Below are 13,435 nucleotides of genomic sequence, written 5' to 3'. Positions count from 1 at the left end.
TTCTGAAATTCACCAGTACTCTTCATGAATACAACCTTAAAGTCAGACTCAATATGAATTAATCTTTTTTAGAAAACATTTGGGTCTGAATTAATTTCAGTCAGTTTCTGAGACTGCCAAAATCTTTTTGCTGCTCAGTCACATTTCCAAGGCCAGAGATGGAAGTATATTTTTATTTAACATCAAAATCAGTTCAGTTCAGTCGTTCAGTTGTGTCTGACTTTTGCGACCCCATGGACTGCAGCATGCCAGGCTTCCCTGTCCATCACCAGCTCCCGGAGCTTGCTCAAACTCATGTCCATCGAGTCAGTGATGCCATCCAACCATCTCATCCTCTGTCATCCCCTTCTCCTCCTGCCTTCAGTCTTTCCCAGCAACAGGGTCTTTTCCAAAGAGTCAGTTCTTCGCATCAGGCGGCCAAAGTATTGGAGTTTCAGCTTCAGCATCAGTCCTTCCAATGCATATTCAGGACTGATTTCCTTTAGGATTGACTGGTTTGATCTTGCTGTCCAGGGGACTCTAGACTAATCAGTACTCTTTTCTCTCTGCCTTCCCTCGCAGGACAACTAAACTACCTCGGATCAAGCCACCAAATATGGCACATCCTTGCAGTAGTGATGTTATATTGGTGGCATCAGTCGACGGTGTATGTTATGCAGTATAGACACAGCAAACCCTGTCCTGACTATGTTTCACATTTGTGAATTCAGGTATGGCAGCCTGGGTATATTCAGTTGTTAAGCAATATATAATGGGGAGCTCTAGACCCCACCATTTCTTAGATTCCCATTCGTTTTTCCTTTATCCCTCTGATTGGGTAATATCATGAGTAATATTTTATAAATATGGAAAAATATACTTGGGGATCAGTAATAGTAACTCCTTTGTGGGCCCTTAAGACTACTAACTTGCTGCTTGTACAGAAAGTGAAAATTTTGGTTGGCTTTCCCTAAGAATCATCTGAATAACCTGAATGTGAAGCCAGTACTCCTTTTCCTAAGCACCAGCTTAACTTCCTTAGGAAGAGTTCACCTCTGTTACAAAGTGGAGTTCTCGGGTGTGGTTCCTTTAACAGAAGACAGAGCAGAAGATCAAGTTTAAGTGCTTGATGAAGGTAGCGTTTGTGATGGCCTGTGCTCAAAGCAAGCTGATCGATTCTGAGTAATCACTGGCCTTTCCATGGCTGGTTTGTGAGAAACCAGCACTTCAGATCTTATTTCCTGTAGGTTCTCTTCTTAGGAGCACTGGACTTTTTAGTTTGCCAGAACAAAACTTTAAAACCTCTTCTTCAAGTTGAGAGAGGTGTTGAGAAAGGGAAAAGAACTTTCATTGTCATTTCCCATCCAATAAAAATCATACTAAGAACCAATTACATGACAGGTGACAAATTCTGTGGTCTAATTACCAAGTTATCGGCCATTTAAGCTTTTCGGTTTCCAGTATTATGATTTAATCCCATATAGAAGAGTTGAGCTCCTGCCCACAGACGGCAGATTTGGGGCTCCAGAATTCCTATAACAGCAGACTTTTCACCTCTCTGCATTTGCGGTCTTAATTTCTTGATGATGGGGATTCCCAGGTACATGGTGCTACTTTAAAGGCCACAGAATCCAGATGGCCCAGTTCTTGACACTGAAGTGAACCTTAAGCCTTAGAACAAAGTCATGCAGATGCCCCGTTTGATGACATGATTAATTCACCTGCGTTCTGGCCTTTCTCTCTGTATGCATGTGTTAGTATTGCACTGAGAACTCACAGTATTGATACACACTAGCTAACATTTGGGTCTGATACTTCATTGTATATATTAAAAAATAGATCTCGCTGCCCTGTACCACAGCCTAGCACCCTTGATTTCTGGTCTTCTCATATGCATAAGTTAAATCCCTTAAAGTAGTCATTCATAAAAACATGTTGTTTTTTGGAATGTAAAATATTATCCGAGTTTCTGAATGGGTTGACGTGAGCTGCTTTAATTACTGGTGTATATTTAAAACATTGGACTTTCTAAGTATCAGGAGGTGTTGATTGATAGTGAAGTTTATTCCCAAAATGCCACTTAAACATTCAATATTTAGAATGTTACTTTAATTGCCCTAGTTTATGCATCTGTAAAATTTTGTGTTCCTTCTCAGTGTAGTGTTGCTGGAATATGAATTCCCATGCGAGTATCTCAGCAAGGCGAATTCCCCCCAGTAGACTAAGGGCACACCCCATTCTACCCATTACTCTGATGGAACACCACTGTGAAAATGGCTATTTTAAAAGAACTGGCCAAAAGAAAATGGCCAGAAATTTGATCTGTATGCTTAGTGAAAGAAGATTTTGGGGAAATGAAAAATAGGATATATTTTCTCTAAAGCATCCCTATTGACTTACATGATACTATTGCTTTTAAATAGATATTTTGTTGTTTTTGCCAAACAGAATATACTGAGTAGTTATGATTAATTTAAAAATGAAGGAAAAGTCTATTTTAGGTCTGGCACCATTTTTAATTATAAAATCTCAAAATAAAAACATTATTCATTTTTTTTCCAATTTTTAGAAAAAGTCCTTTTTTGTTATAGTGTATGAGTTATTTAATCCTTGACATCTGAATTAATTGATAAAAATGACCAATTTTAAGACTTCTTGAACTTAAAAAGCATACAGGTCTGACTGAAAGAGCTAAATTATACCACTGTAAACATTTCATCTTTTCATGAAAATATTAAATGTTGTAAGAAAGTTCTTTTTTTATCTTGACTATGATGTACTTATTATAAAGTAGGGAATGAACGAATGTGGATTGCTGTCAACTATAAGCACTTCTGTATATCAGCATTTATTGACCACCTACTGTGTGCACATCACTACTGGCAAAAATTTTAAGACATTGTTAACATTAAAGAATATTTAAAAATTGCCTATGAATCTGAGCCTTGTAATAATGTATATTTTTGTTTTTGTAGATTTATTAAAATAAGATTTTAAAAGTACACTATTCAGCTACAGTACTAAAGTACTAAAAAAGACTGCTTTTAATTTTACCAATGTATAAACTATAAAAGCTCTTTACCTATAGACTTTACATTTTAAAATTATTCATGGCTGTTTTAAATTGTCTATAGTGATTTGTAAGGTAGTAGTTAACTCATTTAAGGGGATTATCTTTCTACATAAAACTGCTTTCAAATAGCAAGATAGTGCTTGTCTTCTTTGTTGTTACACTAAGAGCAATTCAGTGAGCTGCATGGCAAAATGTGTATTATGTAAATAAACTGGGTTTATAAATATATAAGTGCTGTTTGTCTTTCTTTATGATACATAACAGCTTCACAATCATGTTTTAGAATCAGGAATGAAGCTTCAGGGAGTGTGTGTCCCATCTTATGGCATCCCACCCGGACAGAGTAACCGATTTGAAGATTGGCATTGACTGGCATAAAGCTGTACAACTCTCCACTCGGCAGGTACCGACCTAGAGATATCTTTGCTTGCCCTGCATTAAGTATTAAGGGGCATAGCCTGCACGTCTAGATTCCTGGTGAGCCGAGTAGATCTGCATTCACTTGTAATGATCATTCTGGGCAATTTCACCCCTGCCAGAATATGTGCAATGAAGAGTCCGCTCAGCTCTTTGGGGAGGGGCAGAATATGTGCGTTATCACAATAACTGTGTTTATACCGAAAAGAGGTACAGATGCAATTGGGTACCAACATCCCCTGAAATTATTTACCATACTTGCTGAGTAGGAGAGCGAGAGAATGATCCCAGACTTGAAACTACCTTTGAGAAAACATTTTCAGGAAGGAGAAGCAGTAACACTGTGGGCGGGGGTCTCTTGTGAACAGTGAAACTTCCATCCTTAGAGGGCAGGCATGATAGCCACTGAAGTCAAGCTACACTCTGCAAATCCGGGATCAAAAACACTGCAGAGCACACACATAAATTCAGTAGCGTCGACAATCTGAAGCAAAAGTGGACTGTCTTTTCAAATGTGCCAACAAAGAAAACTTCAAAAGCTCATGCTTTCAGTAGGAAAAGATTAACTTCATCTTTCATACAATGCTGGAGTTGGACTTTCTTAAAACGCAATTAGCTTGCTCAAAGTAAACAGCTCTAACTGAAGCATATATTCTTCTCTAAAGTTAAAACTATAACCGAATTTGCACAGTGGCACAGTCCACACTATGCATTTTATATAACTTATATGTGATATTTTGCTCCTTTGTACCATTAATTTATTAAAAAGAAACAGGGCCCTTATTTTTCCATATAACCTTAGATAAATGTTACAGTTTCTGGCGGGGGAACAAAGTGCATTTCTAATAAGTTGAATCTTTCCACAAGCCACCAATCTGAAACTCCAGTTTGTGGACTAATACATAATATTGTGATCTCAACACCAAACTTAGTCCATCAATCCAATAAATAGGTTTTCTGTTTAACATGCTGAAGCCTCTCATCTGTAATCAAGTTATTTTTATTTAACGAAATACTTATTAACAGTGAAAAATGGTATGTTTTTAAAGAGTTTAAAAAATAAATTTTATATAATGCAAAAACTATGCTAAATATTCAAAAGTTACTTCAGAGTCTTATGTTTTTACCTTATCTTCATCACTGTAAGTATCAATAATTGTAATCCCTGAACAAATTGTGTGATCGTTTTGGTTGCACAGATGCTAGGTCAAATGTTGTACAAACACAAAATGTATTTTCTTACTTAAATCCAAAACTGGGAGCTCCTTAGGCCAGAGATCTAATCTTACTCATTTTTCTCTCCCATTAGCTCATGCATAATAGGTGCTTAAATGTCTGTGGTGTGAATGAAAGAACTGACTAGAAGTTGGCATCCAAAAGTTTTAATAAGACGACAAATAATGAAAAACTCAAAGTCACTGATTATAAAGAATATGCAATCCATTTGGGATTTATTGCATTTAAAGAAAGCAGATTATTAAAACAGTAGGTATGATAAATACAGTAAGAAAATAACTTTAAATTTCAAACAAAACAAAGTGAATGAGGGATAGGATTCAGTCAATAAGAATAAGCAATGTAAAGGCAATATAGTATTAAAATCAGTTAGTGCTTAATTAGATATAGGAAGGAAAAAAAAAAAGCAACTGATTCTATTTCATAACAGTTTCCCAGCTGTATCTGAGGATTGAAGTTAACTTTAGAAAGTATGGTCTTAACAATTAGAAATATAATAAAGATGAAAATCAGGTTTATTAAAAGTTAAAGTTATTTGCTTAGTGGTACATAAAAGGCTTCAGAAAATTCAAGTTTAACAAAAAATGGAAGTGTAATCAAAGAAAGTGCACTTAAAGCTGTTTGCCAGCAATTAAAAAGTAGCCTATTATTATTACTATACTGCTTACTATTAGATGACTTTCAATCACAAAAAGAGCATAGTCATAAAAACAATTCTCTTTCAAAAGTAGCACAATAAATTTTTAAATAAAAATAACCCCAAATGATGGCCCTTTGCATTTTCATCTGTCTACCTTATTCTTTTTAGTGGCTTTTGTAAACCCTCACTAGGAGTGAATGTTCTTTTAGCAATGATTGTGGTTGCAATTCCATTCAAAATGTAAAAATTCACATTAACTCCACACTAGAGAGATGTGACATGTGCATGCAAGCGTGGGTTTATCTATTTACCCTAATGTATAAACCCCACTGTGTATAAAAGTTTTCATATAAACTATCGTTATGTTATTCTCACAGTAGATCTGTCAGCTCATTCTCACAGTAGATCTGTCAGCCTAACATTGGACCTAAAATGATAAATGATAAGTAATTTTGCTTAAAAAAAAAAATGTTTACTGCACAGTCTACATATATTAAAACAAATGTACCCAAACTCCTCAGAACCAGTGATACGAATACACGTGTACCTTCTCGCAATGCTGATATGAAGTACCACAACCTAAAATAAGCCAAGCAGAGAGGAGGAAAGGGCTCTGCCTGTTGAACCCCAGAGTAGAGGAGGGACACCAGCTTAGGGTCCCTGTCACACGATAAACAGGGGAGGGTCCAAAGCTGCTTCTGTCTACGATTCCAAATAATGGCATAACTAGGCCCGAGCATGTACACACACACACACACACACACACACACACACACACACAGGGCGGAGGTCACATCAGTGAAAGAATCGCACACACACACACGGCGGAGGTCACATCAGTGGAAGAATCACACTTTCCTGATGGATACTTCTGAATAAATATTATAGTCAGTTTCACCCAGCCCACCACCTTTCCGCCTCCACCTAAAACACGTATACCAAGCAATTTTGTGTTCTAGCAGAATGTCTTACATTCCTCTCAGGGCCATAGAAGCTGGTCTTTTCAACACTTAACATTTTGCTCAAGTGGTAACATTAAAATAATTCAGCAAATGGTCCGCATTTTAAAAGATAATTCAAAACCAAGAAGCATGATTAAAGCTGTTAGGACAGAAATAACTTTGGCCTCAGACTTTCGCTAGCTTTGTAATATTTCACTTCCCTTTGTGATGTTCAAGTATTACAGGTTTAGAGTTGTGACGACTTTACATGCTAGAGAAGCACAGAAGACAACTGATTAATAGAGACATGATTTCTTTTCAGCGTTCCTTCCTTATACAAGAATTGGACCATCACATAACAGAGCCAAACCGAGTGCTGTGTGCCAAATATGCATTAAGCTCTTTCACACGTCTTGGGAGCTTTCTTCTCATAATTCTCATAAGGGAATTAGCGGGGCCTCAGCTGTGCAGAGTGACCTACAGTCTAACAGTAGTGGGAAAACACGATGGGAAATGGAAAGCGACCCTAATCCTATACTCCTTGGGAAAATTCCTCCACTTGAACACAAAGGAATCTCCCCATTTCTATCCCATTGGGTCCCCTATAAGTACTAAATGTTTCTTCTCGGCTGTAATCTCAAGAGGAAAGTCACTGTGATATAACAAACATATGACTGTCAGTATTTTAAACAAAATGTCAAAGTGTTTCCTTAGAATGTACCCAGCCTTATAAGCCAGAGCGTCTGTCAGTGCCTAAATCATTTAAAGTTACTCAGTGTATTGAAAACAAGTGTAAGCAAGGCCTTGGTATCTGACAGACTCTAGGTATTTCATATTTACATCCCAAGGGGACCACACTAATTCATCTGTACCCCTTCTAAATTATGAAACTCATGAGGTCTAGCAGAGACAAAGGCTAATAAGGACTAAAATAGTCAAAGAAGCATCTTGTGTATACATCAACCAACAGATTTTCATTAACAGATTGTTTGATACAAACCTACTGTAGTTCATGAATTGACTATGTATAATCATCAACTCTTCACTTTTAAAAGAAAGTATCACTTGAATCTACTTTGTAAAGTTTTAAAGAACATCTACTTGAGCATTTGCATTAGCAGTATTAATCAACCTGAGAATCAGAAAGAAAAAACAAGGTGCAAACATAACATTTGCCTTTGGCACAAGGACAAGTAAAACTGGTGCGGTTGGGCTCTAACATTTACGCAGTAATGACTGTCATGACTGATCTGTCTCTGCTACACATCATTCACATATTGCTTCCCTGTTTGTCCACAAATCTGTATCTGATTTAAAACATAGAAGAGAGAAGCAAGAAAACATAGACAGTTTAGTTACAGATATTTTGTTTTTTTCCAAGTTTAGAACTATGAAAACAGGCAAATAGCTCATCCCAGTTGGGGCACTATAATTGAGATTCTAATAAGATTACTGATGAAATAGATTTTAATTGGGCTTAAAGCGTTAATTTAAAATACAGCAATCAAGGAGAGTGCCAGCTGATAGGAGTTTCTACCCTTTTCTGTAAATAGCTTTAATGGTTCTAGAAACTTCTAAATGTTCACTTGCAAGGCAGGGACAGTTAACTAACTTAAAATGGAGACATAGGAGAAACAGACTGTATTCACATTAATGATTTCTACCTTGTTAAACAATTTCTATAAAATCTCAAGTTTCTAATTAGGATTTGTGATGTAAAAATCAAAAGGCAATTTGGTAGCTGGGTTCTTTTCACTAAAGACACCATCAGCTAACTAGCAGAGTTGAGATGCTAGCCCCTCATCACCTTGACACCTTACAGCCACTCTCAGATCTCGGGTATTAGTGCAGAGGTACTTGCGGCAGGATGTGCAAGGCCTGCCCATAAGGCTTCGTGGGATTCGTTCTTCTGTCCTCTTTATTAAAACTACTCCACCCTTCAGACCTAACTCCAAAACTGCTGCTCACCAGACGACTTGGGGAATAGTTGGTGAAGGTGGTTATTTAATAAAGCACATTATTAAATGCAACATGATTTTACATTGTAAACGTCTCAGAAACTCAGGGTTTCAGCTACATATTTTTCCCTAGAATAATATTTCTCTATGACCTTTGTCCTCACTCCCAGTTTTTCCAATAATCTGTTTTACTAGAGGCATGATAAAAGTTTTGAGCTAGAAGCCATTCAAAGTCAGAACATAAAGTGTTCCTGAAGTACTACTGAGCATTTTTTCCTCTCCTATCATTCCTTTTTTCTCTATGCTTTTCCACCCATCAGCTAGCTATCTCTAGTTTTTGTTCTAGGCTTCTATGTAATAGTCCATATTAATGGCACTTGTTTTTTTTAATGAAACAGTTTTAGGCACAACAGTCAGTGACTTCTGGCTCCTCTTTGTAGAGAAAGGTGTAAGGACAAAAATCTCTGCACTCTCCGAATAACTTTCTCATTCTTTATGAGAAACTGATATATATATATATATATATTTTTTTTTTAAACCACGTGGATTAGAAGAGATATTTTTTTAAAAAAATCCACAAATGCAATTTGTGTATATACAAGTAACCTTAGTTTTAAATGCTAGATTCTGGAATGAGCCTGGGACGTGCGCACAAAAGTGACCTCCTGTTTTAAAAAGAACGCCACAGCTCCCGGCCCCTTTCCGGGGGCCACACGCCTTCCCTAGACTTCTGTGCCGTCAGGTGGGTAGCTGAAACCCCAGGTTAGAACCTGCCACCTTCGCTTGCTTTGCGCCTGCGTGGAAGAGACATGGAGTCATTACCCTGTGCAGATACTTCCTTTTTCTATTTGGTTTATTTAAAAATCGCCTATTCTGATTGACCTGTAAGAATGAATGATATAAAGAGCTATACAAATAAATCTTCTTTCAAATTCATAAAACTATTCATACTTTTTTTTTTCTTTGAAACAGGAGTTAATACCACGAGTCCGTCAGAAGTCCTCTACTGTTTGGAAGGAAACGGAGCAGCACCGAAGGGGTCTAATTCGACGGGCTGGGGCTGTTGGGGCTGATGGGAGGTGATGCTCTGCACCACGAGTTCTGTGAAGGGCACGGCACCAAAATCATCCATTTTCAGCGCCTCTGCCCCGTGGAAGGAGCCGTGCAGCGAATTCGGCCGGGGCCTCCCGGGCAGGACCGGGTTGTGGTCGGCGCTCAGGCCCTGGTGCGGGGAGTGCCACGGCAGGTCCGGAGGGTGGAAGGGCTTGGCCCCGAAGGGGTCCAACAGACCCTCGTCGGCTTGCAGGACGTGCCCGCGGTCCTTCCCGTCGGTCAGGGCCACGCTGATGTTCTCCTTGGAGTCCGAGATGGTCAGGAACTCGTTGCTGCTCTGCGAGTCCCGGCGGCCCACCCTCCTGTGCCGGCGGGCCCGCTCGGGGGTGCGGAACGCGGGCTTGGCCGGCTTCTTGGCGCCGGTCGGGGTGCCGTGGTGCCGCTTCCCGTTACTCTTGGCCGCGTCCTGCTTGGTGCGCCTCTGCCGGGAGGACAGTTTCTGCAGGCTGCGCTGCTTGACTTTCTGCTGCGGACTCCCAGTTATCTCCTCGAAGGGCACCAGCCCGAAAAGGTCCTCGCCGCTGTCGCCTTTACTGGCGGACGGAGGGAAGGGCTGGAACGGCGTGGAGCCAAAGACATCCACGCTGGGGGGGCCAGCCGGGGCGGCGTGCGCATCGCGCGCCATCACCTTCTTGCTGAAGGGCGCCTTGGTGAAGACATCGAATTCCTCCTGCTCGAGCCCCGCGGGGGGAAGCCGGCTCTGCGGAGAGAGGTCCTTCAGCTCCCCCTGTCGGGGCTGCTGAGCCCGCGCTGCAAAGAAGGGGACTGCGCCAAAGACATCAAACTCGGGCCTGGGAGTCCCCGCTCCCGCGTCCGAGGGCGCGCGGGCGGGCGTGAGGAGTGCTGCGCTAGGGCCCCGGACCGCTCCCGCGCCGGCTGCGTCCCTGTAGCCCGGGCTCGCGTCGCTGTCCTTTGCTTTGGCCTGCTCGTAGTCCGAATCGGAGCTGTGCTTCTCCTCCTCTTCTTCGTCTTCAGAATCCATGAGCAGCGGCCTGTGCCCCAGGTGTTCCGGTTCGGTGTCGTCGTCATTAAAATCTCCTTGTTCTCCCTGGAGAACTTCCTCATCCTCTTGCTCCTCCTCCTCGCTGCTCTTCGGAGAAGGGGGATCGGACTCAAAATCACTCTCAGATTCGTCCTTCCCCGTTTGCACTTGAGCACGTACTAATGAATTCTCTGAGGTTTTCTTTCCAGTCCGGTGGTCTTTAGGGACTGGACTTCCTTTTGTATTCTTGATAGGGTTTGCAGTGCCGTTTTCTTGATTCATGGAGGGACGTTCAATTTTCTTTTCAGGAGAACCTGCCAATTCAAACAAAAATTGTATCATCTCAATGCATCTCAAAAATCATTTGCAGTAAACATCATGTACTAATACAAAGCCTTACAGATCGCTCATATCAGTTCCCTTACAGGAAGACTTATTGGCAGTTCTTGGTCATTAGGCTTGGGGGTGGGGAGGGGGTGCCGGGGGAGGCACTGGAGGAAAGCACTTGGCCCCTAGTTTATGGTTAGGTCCTTCAAGTGCAGACCGACAGGTTTGTGTCTCTACCCTACACACCACCTACTCACCACAGGCAGCCACTGACAGCTGTCTTATAGTACCCACAATAGGACTCTGAATATGGTACACAAGCAAATTTTCTTCTCCCAGCTTCAGAATAAGATTATCCAGCCAATTGCCCTGCTCAGATCCCCCAGTCACCCCAACCTTATGCTTCTATTTTGACTCTGTTATAAAGTTTTCCTATGGAGATCAACAAGCATGAATAGCTTATCTGCTTAGATATGTTTCACTGTACTATTTAAAATTGGCATTCTGGGATTTTACTGTGAATAAGTATCTTATAGGCTGGGTGAACATGAGCACATCCTCATAGCCTGATCCAAGCTGAGGACCAGTTACTGAACTGAGACGGTATCAAGGACATCTGCCTTCCCAAGAGGACACATCTTCCTTTAACTGTCATACCTGCACCAGTAGACCCTGTATTAAAAGCACTCTACCTTAATGAAAATGTTAACTGTCAGTATATTTACTGTATGGTAGGTGACAAAAATGCATCAAACACAGTGTTCTCCAATTTCACTGCAGGATACATACATAGTAAAGATAGAGTATGTTAGTTTATATGAAAATATATGGCCCTCCCAATACACTGGTGTACTGAATTGATTTTCCAGAAGTAGTAAACAATTTGAATTGATCCAATCACATATCCATTCATCCCTTCCCCTCTAAGATCAGATATTTTCAAAACAATTAGCTAGGCTTGGAAGTATAGTCTTTAGTCATGAAAACTAAATACCTTATGATGGATGGGCTATTACTTTCCCATGATTAAATGGTGGTCCTCATGGCCCAGGACACCTCTTGAGTTATTTCCTTCTCTTTGAAAGTCAGCACTGTTGTCTTCCTACCTCTCTGACTATTCCCTCTTGTTCAAATTTGTTAGCAACTTCCCTTTCACAAACATCTCCTTAAACACAGATGTTCCCCAGGGTCCTAACCTTGACTGCCTTTCTCCCTCTGTATGTCCTCCCCTGGGTCCTAACTACTTGTATGTTAATCAGTGTTTTACCGTAATGACTGGATCTCTAATAGTTACCATGCATACTCACCTACCCTAGTCACCTAATACTCTTTATCATGAATATATATATATATATTTTCTACCATTACTTTAAACTCAGTAATTTCAAAGGAGACCATCTTTTCTCTTAAAATGTGCTCCTCACCAGTTCCCTCTAGAGTAATGAATACTATCTCCACCTACAAAATTCTGCAAACTAGCAGAAATCTGGAAACCATCTTCCCCTTCCCACCAGTGTTTTTAAAATCTCAGGGGTCTGGTCCCTCTTCCCCTCCACCAGCTGTGATCCCACCCTCTCATCATCTTCACCTAGCAACTCCGCAGGCTCTCAGCTTGCCTGCCTGCCTTCAGTCCCGTGTCCCTCAAGGCAGATCCTCTACACTGTCACCAGAATGACCTTGTCGAAGTACTCATCACGTGGCTACTGCTGAAAACCCTTCAGTGTCTCTCTAAAATCTCCACCCACAGCCCAACACAGAGGCCCTTCTCTACCTGGCTTCTGTCCTCCGATGCCGTGAGCCTCAAACCCTGATGTCTCCCATGGGTATCCTCATTATAGCCACACCAAAACTCTCCCTGCTCAAATTCAGGAACTGAACAGATGTGGACAAGGGTTTGGGGGCTCTCTTGCTATCTAAACTGTTCAAGTTTACTCTCAAAAACCAAGGAAATTAATCTGGGGATCAAGGAGCACTGTGCTGTTAGCCTCTCACACGTAATACTGGCCCTCAGCCCTTGTAGCACTCCACTCCCACCTGACTTGCCCAGGGTACCTGGCTGTATTCTAAAACCTAGCCCATGTCAGAGCCCTTTTGAGGCACCCCTCAAAAAACACCTATATTTGGTCCTCCTGATGAACCTCGTACAAGCCTTAATTGTAGCACCTACTTTAGACACAGGCCTATTTATCATTTACCTCATAGATCATTCCCTAGTGCTGTGCTGAATCAATCAATATATGTTAAGCAAAACAAGTAACTACTGTAAGCTCACAGCTACAGACATACATATCTAATACATTCAGAATGCAATCAAGAAAGCTACACAGAAAAAGAAACTTCACCTTCAGAGTTCTTAGCTTAGAATCCAGTCACATTTTCTTGATTCAACAAAACATTCTATAGGGTAGTTGGTTATTTAGTTGCTAAGTCAAGCCCCACTCTCTGTGACCCCACAGACCGTAGGCTGCCAGGCTTCTGTCCATGGGATTTCCCAGGCAAGAATACTGGAGTGGGCTGTCGTTTCCTCCAGGGGATTTTCCTAACCCAGGGATCGAACCCATGTCTCCTGCATTGGCAGGTGGATTCTTGACCACTGAGCCACCAGGGAAGCTCTTTACTATATGATATGTACTGAGCATAACACTGGTGAATAAAATAAACACGGCCCCTGCCTTCAAGAGTTTCAGAGAGTATGTGAAGTCGCTCAGTCATGTCCGACTCTTTGTGACCCCATGGACTGTAGCCTGCCAGGCTCCTCTGTCCATGGGA

At 41.1% G+C, this 13,435-nt stretch overlaps 2 protein-coding genes across 7 annotated transcripts in view; one reads left to right on the top strand and one right to left on the bottom strand.

Annotated features, from left to right (window-relative positions):
* The window catches only part of PAQR3 (progestin and adipoQ receptor family member 3), a 28,871-nt gene extending 17,502 nt beyond the window's left edge, over window positions 1–11,369 (top strand). Inside the window, exons 6-8 of one of the 5 annotated variants that reach the window (XR_006265727.1) lie at window positions 562–710; window positions 3,336–3,455; window positions 9,217–11,369. Coding sequence is in view for 2 of the 5 variants with exons in the window: in XM_043448565.1 (XP_043304500.1) it covers window positions 562–704 (143 nt within the window). In the remaining 3 variants the exon portion in view is untranslated. Of the gene's footprint in view, window positions 1–561; window positions 3,279–3,316; window positions 3,456–9,216 lie in introns of those variants that run through there. The other 4 variants (XR_006265728.1, XR_006265729.1, XM_043448565.1 and 1 more) reach the window with 4 other exon arrangements.
* Window positions 9,080–13,435, bottom strand: part of BMP2K (BMP2 inducible kinase) — a 108,714-nt gene continuing 104,358 nt past the window's right edge. For both annotated transcript variants that reach the window (XM_043448562.1, XM_043448563.1), the window contains one exon: window positions 9,080–10,653. In XM_043448562.1, the coding sequence (XP_043304497.1) occupies window positions 9,248–10,653 (1,406 nt within the window). In that variant the 3' untranslated portion in view covers window positions 9,080–9,247. The remainder of the gene's footprint in view (window positions 10,654–13,435) is intronic.

The sequence above is a fragment of the Cervus canadensis genome, chromosome 26 (assembly GCF_019320065.1).
Source record: "Cervus canadensis isolate Bull #8, Minnesota chromosome 26, ASM1932006v1, whole genome shotgun sequence".
NCBI lineage: Eukaryota > Metazoa > Chordata > Mammalia > Artiodactyla > Cervidae > Cervus > Cervus canadensis.
This window is presented reverse-complemented; position numbering and strand designations above follow the sequence as displayed.